This window comes from Megalops cyprinoides, chromosome 2 (genome assembly GCF_013368585.1).
Source record: "Megalops cyprinoides isolate fMegCyp1 chromosome 2, fMegCyp1.pri, whole genome shotgun sequence".
NCBI classification, from domain to species: Eukaryota; Metazoa; Chordata; class Actinopteri; order Elopiformes; family Megalopidae; genus Megalops; species Megalops cyprinoides.
The window spans coordinates 59,545,789-59,560,305 of NC_050584.1; the positions used below are offsets into that span (position 1 = coordinate 59,545,789).

A 14,517-nucleotide genomic window follows, 5' to 3' on the forward strand; every position below is an offset into this window, starting at 1 on the left:
CGCAAAGAAATAATATGTGTTGTTGTTTACCTCGAGTTACGAATGGTGTAATAATATTTATTACATGTGACGGAAGGGCTTGTGAAAGTAATTTTCCACCGCTGGTGGTGTAATTTAGTGGGAAATGGCACACAGTTGTGCGCTGTGGCTGCTGACTGAACTCATTGATTGGCACAAACGTGACAAACACTTGTGAAGGGCTTATAAATTGAAGTGGGAAAACATCAAATAGCAGTTTTAAGGGCAGTTAATCGAAAAAAAAGAAAGCAGCATATCATTACCGCCGTTCCCACCCCATTACACCTACCGGAGCTGTTGTCTTGAGGACAGGGAGAGGCTTAGAAATGCATAGACGCACGCACACACATATACACACACATACACATACACACACACTCTAATGCACATACACACACACATACACACACACACACACACACACACATATACACACGCACACACATGTGCTCTAATGCACTCATACACGCACATGCTCACACAAACACAAATATACACACACACTCATAGACATGTGCTCGCACAAACACATTCATACACATATGCTCACACAGACACACTACACACACATGCTCAAGCAAACACATTCATACACACAGGCTCACACAAGTGCATGCACACACTCACACGTGTGCATTTATGTGCTCCTCAGCACCCATTCACATATACAGACACATTCATACACATACACATATTTGTGCGCTCACATACAAATGTTCATTATATACTGTTTGTGCACCCCCCACACTCACACATGTGCATCCAGATAATCCATACTCACACTTCCATGTGTGCATCCACACAAACACGCACACTTGCATCCACATGCACGCCCAGTGATGCACACACATACACACACACACGTGCATCCATACACATGCACACTCACACGTGCATTCTCACACTCACACGTGCACACAGCTCAGACATCCAGCTCTGTCAACGGTACGCATGCCTGCGGTGACACGTTTATTTTGTCATTGAACTTCTCTACATTGAAACCTCTCCTGCCAGTTTTTAGGGGAGCTTAGAAAGGCCTATTTCCCCCCTGGAACCAGCTGTTTGGTTGTGCCGGAGTTTTGTCGCTGTGATGTAAAATTCATCAGAGGCTGCGTGCGAGACCATCAACCCAGCGCCTGCCTCCGCTCTCCCCCAGGACAGGAGCTCACGGGAGGGCGTGGCACAGGGGCCGCCCACACCGCTGGGCTCTCCGAGGCGGCAGCCTTTGTCTCTGCCGTCTGCGGTGTTGGCCACGATCTAAAGCGTCACGGTGATCCGAAGGACTAACCCGAGCGAAGCCAGCTGCCTCTCTGGCTGAAGCTTCCTGCGTGTTCTGGAAAAAATCGACTCTGCTCTCAGTATCAACCTTGTGCCTATTTACTTATATATTCACTTACATATATATCTTTACCCACGTATTTATTTTCTCTTCCGAATCCGTATTCTTTCTGTGCATTGCTCAGGTAATCTCTAAATGCGGAAACAAGGTCTGCGCTTTTTTATTTTTTGGTTCTTCATCTGCAGTTATTTTCCATATTCTTCATGTAAATTCATGAGGTGAAAACTTCAAACCCTAAGGAGTTCTCTGCACCGGCGGTCCCATTGACCACGCTCTTTCTCTCTGTTTTGTTTAATTTAGCGTATGAAGAAGTAGATATTTTAAAGTTTTATGCCACGCTCAGCCAGTGCGAGGAATCCCTACGGGCACAACTGGAAACTTTTCATGCAAAGAACTTTCCCTCTGTTGATCACATGAAAGAATTTTGAAATGTTAGATGTATAGAACCGTCAGCAAAGGGGGAAAAAAAAAGACACTTTCCATGGTTGGCTATCCTGAAGGACTGCTTGCTTGAGGTAACCATGGTAAGGATAGAATTGTGTATCCCAGCATCCCTTTGCTGGGCTCAGCCTCACTGCGCCGGACAGCAGTGAATGAGGAGCTATGAAATGGAGCACTGCACCTGCTCGGTGCGTCCCCGTGATAAAAAGCCGCCACCTCACTTGTAGCCCGCGCTTGTCAGGTACCCCCGAGCTTGTCGTTTCCGTGGCGACGGGCTGCGAAACACAGCCGAGAAACTGTGAGCGCTCAGAGATTGCCCTCATGGCAGCTGGGAGCACTGGGGTCATGCAGTTGCCACATGACCTCAGTAGCTCTGATGAAAATGAACATGTCTCAGCGAAGCTCATTGGATGACCACATAGCAGTAAGCAACGTTAGCCGCAGCGGTAGCCCGTTGTTCTCGGTTGAGCTCCCGCGCAGAAAATGATGTGAGGCGTTGCCGTACAGCGTGTCACGGTGTGAGATGAAAAGGCAGTTACCCGAACACCATCGCTCTCTTCTGAGCCTTTGAAGGCGTGGAAGCGCTGCACTTACTGCCTAAGAGCAGGGACGTCCAGAGGGCTGTGATCTGGTAATGATGGAATTAGAATATCAGTGCATTATTGATGAATGGCAGTGGGATGCGATTGGGGGAGATCAAAAGCTGAGACTCTCACCCTGATCCCGGGCACCATGGGTGCTGGCTTTTACTGTAGCATGTGCACACACACTGACACACTCTCTCTCACGCACACATACCTTTCTCACCTCTCTCTCTGACAAGCACACATGCATACACACACTCTCACGTCTGTCACACACACACTTATTCTCTCATCTCTCTGACGCATGTACACACACTTACAAACATATTCACAAACATGCTCACTCTCTCTCAACTCTCACACCAACACACACTCACTCTCTCTCCCTCCCTTATGCATGCACATACACGTGCACACACACACACACACACACACACACACACACACACTCACTCTTTCACACACATACACACACTCACTCTTTCACACACATACACACACTCACTCTTTCACACACGTACATGCACATGCACACGTACAGGTAAGGCATAGCTGAACATTGTTGTGGAATGAAAAGAGGCTGATGTAGTCAGCTGACTGTTTCTTGTGATTGGATGTGTCAGAACAGTATGACAGGGTTGGCTTCCTAAATTCTGCACATTGAGAGAAGTGAGATTTTATGTACTGAACTGAGTATGAATTTTGGGTGTCTTTACTTGGAAACGTTTCAGTTCATGTGACCTGCCTGTCTCTCTGCCTGTAAAAGAGGGGGACTGATCGATTTCCCCTTCCAGAGGGTTATCAGTCAGCTTGCCCACTAAGTTATGCTTTTATTGCTATCGAGCTGGCCGTCCTGGGAGTGACATGGGTATAATTCTTATGGGTCACATTTGGTCCCCGCTCACTGAAAATGGGCGTTTGAAGTGACCTTTTCCTCCGTGTCTCGACAGCAAATGATTTCTGCCCGGTTTGACAGTCACGTGGCCAGACGGGTTTTTTTTTTTTTTTGCTGATGTCAGTCAGATGCTGTGACAGGTCTCTCAGATGGCGTGGGAGAGGTGATCGGAGAACGCTGTATGTATGATACAGCAGCTTGTGATCAGTGGGACGTACTGCCTGCAACGTGCCGCGGTGTACCTGCTACCCAATCATACCATGGCTCCAGGCCAACACATATGGGCGGCAGGAAACTGCTCCTCCAGCTCTCTGATAAGTTGCTCTCGCTGTCCTCTGTTAAGAAAAAAAAAAATGAACCAAGCACGTTGTATACCGTTGATTCACGCGTGCTTAAGTTAGCGTGCCTCGCATTTGCTGAGATTAAAAACCACAAACAACAAAACAAACCCCAAAAAAAAAAAAAAAAAAAAAAAAACCTTGTTGCAGACGCCCTAATTCGGCAGCTCGTTTCATTAGCACCTTGGCTCAGACGCTGTAGCGCAACTGTGATGCAACTTCAGAGACTGGCAGCTTCACCAATTACAGTCTTGTGTGTCTGTTTCGTTCTCCCAGACTGTCTGTTTTTTTTCCAAAAGAAAAGGCGCTTATTTCTCTCCAGAGCCTCAGAGGTAGATCAGGGATGGATCCTGCACCGAGGTCCGCCGGTTGAGCCTGGTTACACGGTGAGGGTTGTCAGCTGGGCAGCACGGAGCAGCCAAGGAGAGAGGAGGCGTGCGCATCCGCGGGATATGGAAGGGATTAGGAATGTAATTACGGCATTACGGTGAGGTTTGTTGGATCAGGCCTGCCGAAATCAGGTCGGGATTTGAAATATGATTTGGGGAGAGCGTGCTGACTGGCGTGCGGGTTTGGGATCCGAGGAACGGGGGGGGGGACTGCGGCACCTCATCTTCGAGGGTCGGGTTTGTTTTACCGTTCAGCCCGGCGCGTGACCGACGGACGGGGTTAATGCCGTCTCCGGGGGGAAGCGCGATCCCCAGAGACGAGGCTCAGAGGGAATCAGAAATCTCCGCTCAGACGACGGGGAACTCAGCCACAGGGAAATGAGCAGATTAGGTGTGATTATGACCAGGGGGGACGGGGGGTGAAAAAGCGGTCTTCAACCCCCCCCCCCCCTTCCACCACCACAGGACCGCTGCTCGTCCTCCCCCCACCTGACCGTGCCACCCGTAAATTACCTGCACCTCTAAGATCTCCATCTCCCCGCCAGACTTGTCACGGAGTGCCCGCTTTATCAGTTCAGCCTTGAGCTTTTCATCCTGTCCCTCCATTGTGAAATATGTTCCTGACTTTCCCTCAGCGCTAGAGTCACCAAGTCCCTGTCTGACAGCTCCCCCCCCCCCCCCCCCCCAACGCTCGTAAGATTAGAATGAGGGGAAAAAAAAAGTGAATAAAACAAATCCTCATTTCACTATTTAAACCTTATTGAGCCCATTTCACTGTGGGTGCTGCTCTATTACATGGGCCTAGTGTGGCCTAGACGGCGATTGTAATTGCATTGACCCCCCCCCCCCCAGCTTCCCGAGTCCGGCTAGATAAGTCCTTCTCCCCCAACTTCATTAAACATCTCATTTATATGAAAGAGATAAGTTCCCCGTGACACAGGAGTCCCAGGCGTGAGGCCTCCCTAGACATCAGTCTCATCGCTGCCGTTTCAGGGCAGCCATTTCGCAAAACACAAATCCAGCCCTGCTTGTTTGTTTGTTTGTTGTTGTAAGCTCTCTCTCCTCCCCCTTTCTGTTTCTCTGCCCTCGCTGCTCCTTAGCTAGCGGTTGGAATTCGTGTCATGAGGTGTCGGCGTCGGCGTCGGCTTCAAAACCGGCGCGGTGAGAACTTCAGCTATGAGGGGTCTTTGAAACGGGCCCGTTGGAGGATTGCTCGATTCCGTTTGTCTGGGTTTCCTGGAGGAAGGGAGCGTTTGTGTGGGGAAATGCTAACATAATAATCCCTGGGGTTGGGGCCTCACTCTCTAATGACAAGACCTTGCACACACCTCTCTCGTGTGTGTCTGCAAATTGATGCCTTTTTACCTGTTTACCTCTTCAACTCGGTACCAGTGTAGATGTATCCCAGGTCACGTTTTGCTTTGTTTCTAAAATGTTATTTCAACGTGTAAAAGGTGAAATTAACTGTATTTATCCGCAGCCAATCAGCAGTGTTTGTTTAAAAGTGTCAGAAGCAGTGAGTAGCTTGTTTGTCCAATAATCAGGAATACAATATATATCGACCAGGAGCAAATGTCACCAGCCCATTTACTGAGGAGCATTGCAAAAGCCAGTCTCCTCTGCCATCGGTAATCCATGGTCCCTTATCTAACGCCGAGCGCTGTTGGGTTAGCGCTGTGCTCACCCTTGTTTTTTCATTTTTTTCTTCCATGGGAACAGATAAAGGATTATCCCTGTTCTAACACTGTTCACAGGTGATTACTGATATCCCATCAAGCCCTGCTCTGCACGACCTCATCCATGTAAGTCAGCAGGGTAACGAAAATTGTAAAAATGACAGCAGTGGGAATGAGGGTTCACTGTGCTTCTCTCCTGACCGGAATATCAAACATGTTCAGAGGACCAACGGCAACTATAGCTGCGGACATTCTGTAGAGTGAACCAGATCTTCCTGCCCGATACGCTGAGACACACGGGCTCCGTTATCGCTGTTTGGGAAAACGGTTTAGCGTCGCAGGGCATTCGCAGTGTAAGGGCGTTTGATCTCGTTCTCCGTGTTTGTGAGCTGTACTACGTGACCTTGGGGTAAATTTCATGTGCGGTGTTACTGGTGAAGGACAGTGACGAGCCGGTGGCTGTGGTCAGAGCAAGGCTAAAAGAGACAAGGGGGTGAAAGGTCATTCCTCTAAGGAGGGGGGTTCTGTGCTATCCTCATAGCTGGCGCTGCCTTGACAGGCTTGTCAGCAGCTCGAGGACCCTCTCCTGATTGGCGGGTTACATTACGTCACATCACATTCAGTTAGCAGGCACTCTTATCCAGAGTGACTTCCAGCACAAAAGAACAGAAGTGTATCCGGTCAAGGTGAATGAGCAACAGTGTCAGACCAGGCTAGCAACACTCCCAGACCAATGACTGTGAGCATAACACTATTCAAGCCCTACCACAATTAACTTCTGCAACCTGACTAGACAACTTAGAAACTAAGAGTTACGTGCTGAGGGCGTGTGGGCGGGATTACCTCATGATAATTATGTAATGAAGCAAAGCCTTGTATGATTCCATTTTGCATGTTTGTTTAGCAGACATGATTAATAGTGTGATGATTCTGCTGAGTCTGACACCAGCACCAGGCGGGACGCTGTTCTGACCGCCCCCTCCCTGTGTTTCAGCAGGAGACCCCCATGCCCTCCCCGGGCCCGGAGGCGCCCTTCAACACCTCTCTGGACGACCATGAGCGGCGGATCTCCCAGTCCCTGTACGGGGGCGTGGAGGGTCTGGACGACAGCCTGGCACCGCGGGCCGCTGTCATGGCCAGGATGATGGGTATGTCAGCCTCCACTGTGGTCTGGCGCCCCGAGGGTTAATCCTGCTCTCGGCCCCCTAAGTCCCTCTCTATCCCCCCCCCCCCCCCCAGCTCAGGTTTGGCTCCAGCACTGGAATCCAATTGGAATCGACAGTTCAATCCCAGGTGCCGATTCCATCATACCGCCATCGACCCCCCCCAACCCCCCCCGTCCACCCCCCACCACGTGGCAACCGCAGAGAAACGAAGAGGCGGTCTGTGAGCAGCGATTCACCCCCCGCCCTGCTCCCTCCCTCCACCCTCTCGCCCCCGCGCTCCCCCCCCCCCCCCCCACCAGTACGCCAGCACCTCTCCCGTCAGTGATCTCAGCGCTCCAGATCAGAGAGAGTGTCAGAGGGGTGTGATGGGTAATTAAGGCACCAGATCAATGGGCTTCGCTCTTTTTCTCTCCCTTTCTCTCTCTCTCTCTCTCTCTCTTCACCCCAGTCGTTTGCCGCAATCTGCCTCTCCTTGACAGAAACCGACAGTCTTTCAAAAAAAAAAAGGAAAAAAACAGCATAGGGATCATAAACAGCCACTGGATGATCGTAATGGGATTCCAAAAGCTTGAAAAAAGAACCTAAGAAAAAGAAGTTCCTTTAGCAGGGGCGCTTCTCCCATTAGAATGCAGCTGTAGAGTGAAAAAAGAAGAAAAGTTTTCATTTCTTTTTAAAAGAATCTTTATAAATTGCTGAATGTTAATACAGGGGGGATGTGCAGGTCGTGCTGTTGCAGTCGGCCTTGAGAAAAGCCTCAGATCTTTGTTTTTGTGTGTAGCTGCTTTCCTGCGTGCTCATCTGCCCACAGGCCTGCCCTTTGACCTCTGCGGCTGACCTTTCCGTCAGCTTTACGACGCCGAACGCCTCGGAGCATTCTGAAAGCGGAGATGTAGCAGTTTCACAGTGCAGATGATTGTGAATGGGCTGTTACTAGTGCAGTGTGCTGGGTAGTTTTTCCTCCTGCTCGGATTAACCTCCAGAACCTTCAGGGGTAGTAAATCTTTGTGTTGGCGAACGGCAATAATTTTAACACTGAGGTCATTTTAACCGGACGGTGAAAAAAGCATCTCAGTCCGTGCGCTGTGTTAAATCTGCTTTGTATTGAAAACTGTCATCTCCAGTGACACATCCTTTTACTGCTTCTACAAATATTTCCGCGCCTGTCGCCGGTAACGCTAATCGAAGAGGACAGCCACTGAGACCTGCGCCACGAGGTCCGGGTTTGGTTTAAAGTGCGCCAATCCTGCGGTATGCTAAACCCAGCACCCGTCAGCAGGGTCAGCGTGTCAGTGTAGGCGCGTGGGGAGAGGAAGGCCGAGGAAGTCGAAACGTTGGATTATTGTGACACCACATTGGATTAGCGGGTAGTTATTGAAAGAGGAGCACAACCCTCGCTGTCACTCTGTCTCGCGTACTTAGAGTCAAGCCGCACGGAACGCATTTATATCGGCGCAGGTGTCCAAAATTGTTTGGTTCTTTTGTCCGCGCAGCTCAGAATAGAGAATTAGAGGTGAAAGAGCGATGAAGAGATCTTTCACCAGGACACGTCTGGGGAGTGTATGAATCTCTGACTACACAGAGATACACTCTTAGATATGGGGGGTGGCAGCGTGGTGTAGCGGTTATGAGCAGGACTTGTAACCGAAAGGTTGTTGGTGTGATTCCCTGCTGGGGCACTGCTGTTTTACCCTTGGGCAAGGTACTTACCCCAAAAATTACCTCAGTGAATATCCACCTGTATAAATGGATAAAATTTTCACCTATGGAAGTCACTCTGGATGTGAGTGTCTGCTAAATGGCAATAATGTAATGTAACGTTATATGTTCATTTCCTGAATTATGACATGATGAACGCTTCATCCCATTTCATCTGACAAGAGTTGGGTAAAACTGATAAAAAAAAATCTACAGTGCCCATGTAGTGTACTCAGTCTAATTCAGGGAGGTCAGTGCTCCTTGTATATTTTTTTCGCCCAGCACTCTGTGTTTGGTGCTCAAAGTGTGCCTGGCTAGACAGTAGATGCAACATAATTGTTAACTGTGCTTAAATTACAAAACACATTTGATTTCAGGTTATTATAGTTGGCCAGAAATCGATAGTGAGTATTGTGAGCAGTCGTGAATTTTTTTTTGCCCCAATTGTGATAGTTGAACGTTCCGCTGACATTTTCAATCTCCCGTATGTAGTTTCTGTCATCATTCTAAAGCCTGCTGTGAAATCTGTTGCCCTGGAGGGTCAGAAAGGTGTCAACAAGTACCCTCTCCAGCCTCTCCTTTGCTCCTCCAATGCCGCATGAACCGCAATTTCTTCTAAACTGCTTAAAACGTAATGAGTAGAAATCAATCACCTACGCTGTGTGGGAGATACACAGAGAGATTTGAGGAAAAGCAGTCAGTAATGTGACTGGATAGCGTGATCAGATCGATCGGGTGGAGCGCTGCCCTGGGGTATTGATCCCAGGGAAGCGCTGGAAGGCTGTCACTCAGAGCTGGACGTGATCAGGTAAGGTGGGGTGGGGTGGGGGGCGATGATAGAATCCAAAGCTACGCTGGAGTAGCTCCAAAAGCTGCCTCTGGAATGGAATGGCAGAATATTTCGGCTGCCTCCACGCCCCCGCACCACAGTCACAGTGCACATGTGACCACCAGCAGGAGAAATTGCGGGTGATATCGCCCGCTCATCGTGAATACAAAGTCTTTTCTTTCCCTTGAGCGTGTAACACGAACTTTACTGGCAGAGTATGGATTATGGGATGGATTGTGATGACAATAATAATAATAATAATAATAATAATAATAATATCAATGATCATCATAACAGTAATAAGAAGAAGACAAAGAAGACGACAAAGAAGGAGCTGCTTTTCTCTGTTTCTTCCGTTGCTGGAATCAAGGCCTGCCTGCCTGGCTGGCGTCTGAGGCAGAGGTCGTTAGTAGTTTGCATGGCTGTGCGTTCGGCTCCCCCTAATTGAAGAGCCCAGCTACGGGCAGGATGTCACACTGTGCCCCAAATTGAAGCCCTGTGGGCAGGCTTCTACCGTGCTGTTCTCCCGCTCCGATGTCAGGCGGCGTGGAATATACAGAGGACAAAAGGGGCTGTTGGGGGTAGGAAGTCACCGACTGCCATTATTCACAGAGCCCCTCTAAGAACAGGAGAGGGGGAGATGTTCTTGAGCTCTCCGTCTCCCTATGCGGGAACTGGGTGAGTCATTGCGCTCCGTGCAGGCCGGCAGGTTACCGCTGTAATGGAGTTTGAAGGCCTGGCTTCAGTGTTTGACCCCTGCCTTCTCGCTCACGCTTCTTTTTTTTTTTATAGCAGGTCGGCGCCGTGCCTTTCATCATGTCCATAACGCCGGGATGCCTGTCTGACCTTCTGTGAAGTCCTTGAGTGTTCGGAAAGCGAACCCAGTTTGTGCAGGGGAGTCTGGGGTTGGTAAATGCATCTGGAACTTGCGCTGATAACTGTTGGTTTTAGGTCCCCTCAGAATCCAGCTCCCTACATAGATGTTAACACACCTGCAGGTGTAATGTTGATGGGAGATAGGAACACTTGATAGCTGTCCTCAGTTGAGCACGGAATCTGAATCAATCACTTGTTATAAATATCAGCACACTGCCTTAACTGATGTTTCGACATATGACAGTGTAGCGTATCGATCCGTGTGGTGGAGCGACAGCATTTGGAGTGATCTACTGCAGTTCAACGCAGTGTACTTCAGTGCACTATCTTTTGTGGAGCTCAGTAAATATGATGTTCGGTTTTAACCATACAGTTTAATGACAGTCATATGTCATAAATTATATACATATCTTACTTTAAAACTTCTCATCTGATGATCGTTCCTGGGTATCTTGTGCCCTTGAGAAAAAAGGTTCAATTACCTTGTTACAAATGCTGTACGTTTTAGACAGTGAACACACAGCACATTCAAATGTAATCAACAGAGGTCATCATCAAGAGTAACCGTATCTCACCTCGATAGTTTAGACTTGAGCCAGTATTCAGTCAAGATGTATCCTTTACTGCCATACACGATTAAATGCAAGCGTTACTTTTTTATTCTTCACAAACCTGGTTTTATGTAGTGGATGATCTCATCCGATGTCTGCAAGACAAATACGAGGAAACAGACCTGTGTCATGCTCTCACTCCTTAAATGGGTAATATGTAAAAAAATCGCAAGATCTGTAGGTTGGTCTGGATAAGAGCACCTGCAAAGGGAAATGAAATCTAATCTAATCAAATCAGAGACAGATACACATTTTGGCCATTTCTTTCTGCCATTTTTAGCTGCAGAATTTGAAAATCGAGCAGCGCTCGGCACTCAGGTCTGTATCGGTAAAGCACCAGCGGAAAAAGAGGAAAGAAGGAGCCAATGTAAACCTTGAGAGTTCCTCATTTTCTCATTTGGATCTCTGTCATGTTTCTTGTCAGCCCTATAACCTGGAAGTTAGTGATTTTTTTTATTGCACTTTTTTTTCCATACTTGAACCCATGTGAAAAGGTCACGGTGAATTTAAATGACACGCTGACCATATGACATTTAAAGGCTAAGTACTGCAGACAGATATCGCCAAGACAATCCGGCCTCATTTAAATCGGCTGAACCCCCTCAGATGGGCAACCTTTTAGGTACATGTCAGAGGCCTGCTGAATTGTACTGCTGTCAGTCTGCAGGCCTTTGTGAAGCTGCTTTAACACCCACCTTGAAACCTTTTTAAGAAAAGCCGGCACAAGAACCGACACACAGCTTGACTTGGGGCAGTCTGCGCTCCCAAATGGATTAGCTCCCCAGTGCCTTCGGAGGTTCTCTTACTCAGAAGAAACCTGGGCTTCCTGAAAGTAAAGAGAAGCTGTGACATCACACAGCGAATGAATCAATCAGGTTAGGGTGCTCATGGGAGGTATAGCCATTCTGTGACCTTATGCGTTTTGCTTGTTGCAGGTGGCGCTGAATGTCTGACTACTTCTTTGCATTTTGGTTCTGTGTACCTCACAGTCCTATTGCACTCGTGAGGAGATCCAAGTTTCAGCCAAAACAAAACGATTGCATCATGTGCGTGGTTTCTTTCCTTGCGACAGAACGTGTCATTTGTGTGACATGCTGGACTAATTTTGCCCTTTGGGCCGTTGGATTTCATGCATGCAGCACAGATCCCGGGATTGAAAACAGATTTTAAACGGCTTCATCAAGCCAAAAGAAACAAACAAAAAAGATTGGCTAGTGCAGGTTATGATGATGATCAGGGAGGTGTGGTTTTAATGGCAGTCGGCATCAAAAAGCCTTTCCACACTATGATCTAACATAACACCTTCTACAGTATACACTCACTGTGATTGGCTGCTATGAATTGGTCCACATATAAAAGCACCATTTTCTGCGGTGCCGATGCTCCACAGGCCTCTGTTCCTTGGTCAGTACTTGTGAACGAAGGAGTGGCTTTAAATAAGTTTGCTTTAGCGGACGCCAAAGAAGCATGACCCCCCCTTGCCCTGGACCTTGTCATTTGGGCTGAAAGTGGGCGCTCTCAGCCTCGGCGAAATGGACCCAGATGGAGTGCGTGCCCCTCTGTGCTCCTGCCTCTCACAGTTCGGAGTGGATTAGCCCGCTCGGAGCGGGGCTCCATCTATTTTTCAGTGTGGTGAAGTGGCTCTCGAAGGTGGAGGCCACAAGGCCCCATTTAGGCCTGAACCGGAGCCGAGCTGTCGTGCTCTGCTCCTGGAGTGTGTGTGTGTGTGTGTGTGTGTGTGTGTGTGTGTGTGTGTGTGTGTGTGTGTGTGTGTGTGTGTGTGTGAGAGAGAGAGAGAAAGCACTTTGATCCTGACTCTGCCCCCCATAATGCATCTGTGCGCTCTCATTCCGCTACCCCCCCCCCCCCACACACACACACCCCTGTTGTACTCTGGTGCAAGTAGAATTGTTTTACTTCGGTCGGCCCTTTGTTGTGGAGTTGAACATCACACCCCCTCCGGGTGCCTTTTGAGGTGATGAATACCTCCCGTTGTTTCACTGATTCCGTGTGAGGGTTAACTAAGGACAAGAGAGGAGTCCTCGTGGGGGGAAAAAAATGCGCATAAAGCTCCATGAAAAAAAAATTAGTATCCATGTAGCACGATATAAAATGAGCTGTAGCGCTCGCTCGGGGCGTCGAATGGTCAGGCAAGAATACGAGGCGAGGCATGCTCCTTGTTCTGAGGTCCTTGAGGACGTAAACAACATGGAGGCGAAGCTTTTTTTCCTCATCGGTGAATGCACTGCGGCAGCGAGCAAACCTCACACAGCTATGCGTGCAGTTACTGGGGTAGCCGGTGAGCGCCGCTAATCACGGCATGGCCAAAGCTACAGTGGCGTGGAGTCACGCCTTCGCTGTGATAGGTCACGTGTTTATTTCTGGAAATGAAGCAACGGGCAACAGCAGCGAATACAAACAGCTCCTTTAAAGGACTCTTGCCTGGGAAGCATTAAAGACGTCTGAGAGGGAAAATATGAGGCTTTATCCTCAACCGACCTCGGCCTCACCATTCCCTCCGGACGAAAGCGTGACTCCCTTTTTAAATCATATTTTTAATCAAGATGTTAGTGTACATAATTCCCCAAAACAAAAGCATCCTGTGTTCAGCCAGTTGGAATTCTTTGTTGCGTGCCTTTCCAGCTTTCTTCTGGGGGATCGGGCCGAATGGCTTGAAATCTTTCAGTCACCACAGGCTGCTCGGAACCACACGCTTTTTGTCAGCTGACTGCGGCAGGTCAAAGAGTGCTCATTTTAAAATGGCTGAACAATCCCTGAAATAATCACAGTACTATCATTACAGTATGTTACATTGTTGTCATTTAGCAGGTGCTCTTATCCAGAGCGACTTACATAGGTTACACTTTTTGCATGTTATCCATTTATTCAGCTGGATATTTTCTGAAGAAATTATGGGTTAGGTACCTTTCCCAAAGGGTACAGTGTCCCAATGGGGAATCGAACCAGCAACCTTTCGGTTATGAGCCCTGATCGTTACCATCACGCTACACTGCGGTGATCTTCCTCTTGGTACATGAATTTCGATGTTGGCGCCGATAATAACATTGAACCGTGCTAAAAACCTACGCCCCACTTTTGCACAGTTGAGTTTCTTATTCACCCTTCTAATCTCGGCCCAGCCACTGGCTGTGTGATAGACACGGTAAAGTGGTACGGGGAGTGTCAGAAGCGTCTGTCAGAGGCAGGACTGAAAGGTCTCCCTATAGCGCGAGCACTGCCTGGTTCTGCTTCCTGTCGTTTCTGTCAGAGCTGCCCTGCAGGTAGAGCGCGGCTCTGCACAGAACGGTATGTGTGACCTCAGCGCCGGCAGAAATGAGCCGCGTTCCATTTATATCCTGAATTATCTCCTCTGTTCCTCAGCACACGTTCTCTGATTTTATCCTCTCTCCTTTTCCTCCCCCCATGCGCTGTAAATCAAAAGGCTTTTACCGAACACAGAGTTCACAGCAGTATACATTCTCTTCTCCTTACTGTTATTCATGTTCTCTGTCGTCTTCTCCCTTCCCCTTCTCCTCCACTTCCTGCTTCTTCATCGTCATACTCTCCACCTCCTTCTTCTTCACATTTTTCTTTATCGTAACATACACTTTCTTCTTCGTTGTTGCACTGTCCACCTTCTTCTCTATCATACTCTCCACC

The 14,517-nt window shown here is 48.5% G+C and overlaps 1 protein-coding gene across 1 annotated transcript in view; it reads left to right on the plus strand.

Annotated features, from left to right (window-relative positions):
- Nucleotides 1-14,517, plus strand: part of LOC118771410 (partitioning defective 3 homolog) — a 357,648-nt gene that overhangs the window by 207,122 nt on the left and 136,009 nt on the right. Inside the window, exon 15 of the mRNA XM_036519397.1 lies at nt 6,675-6,828. Within this exon, the coding sequence (XP_036375290.1) occupies nt 6,675-6,828 (154 nt within the window). The remainder of the gene's footprint in view (nt 1-6,674; nt 6,829-14,517) is intronic.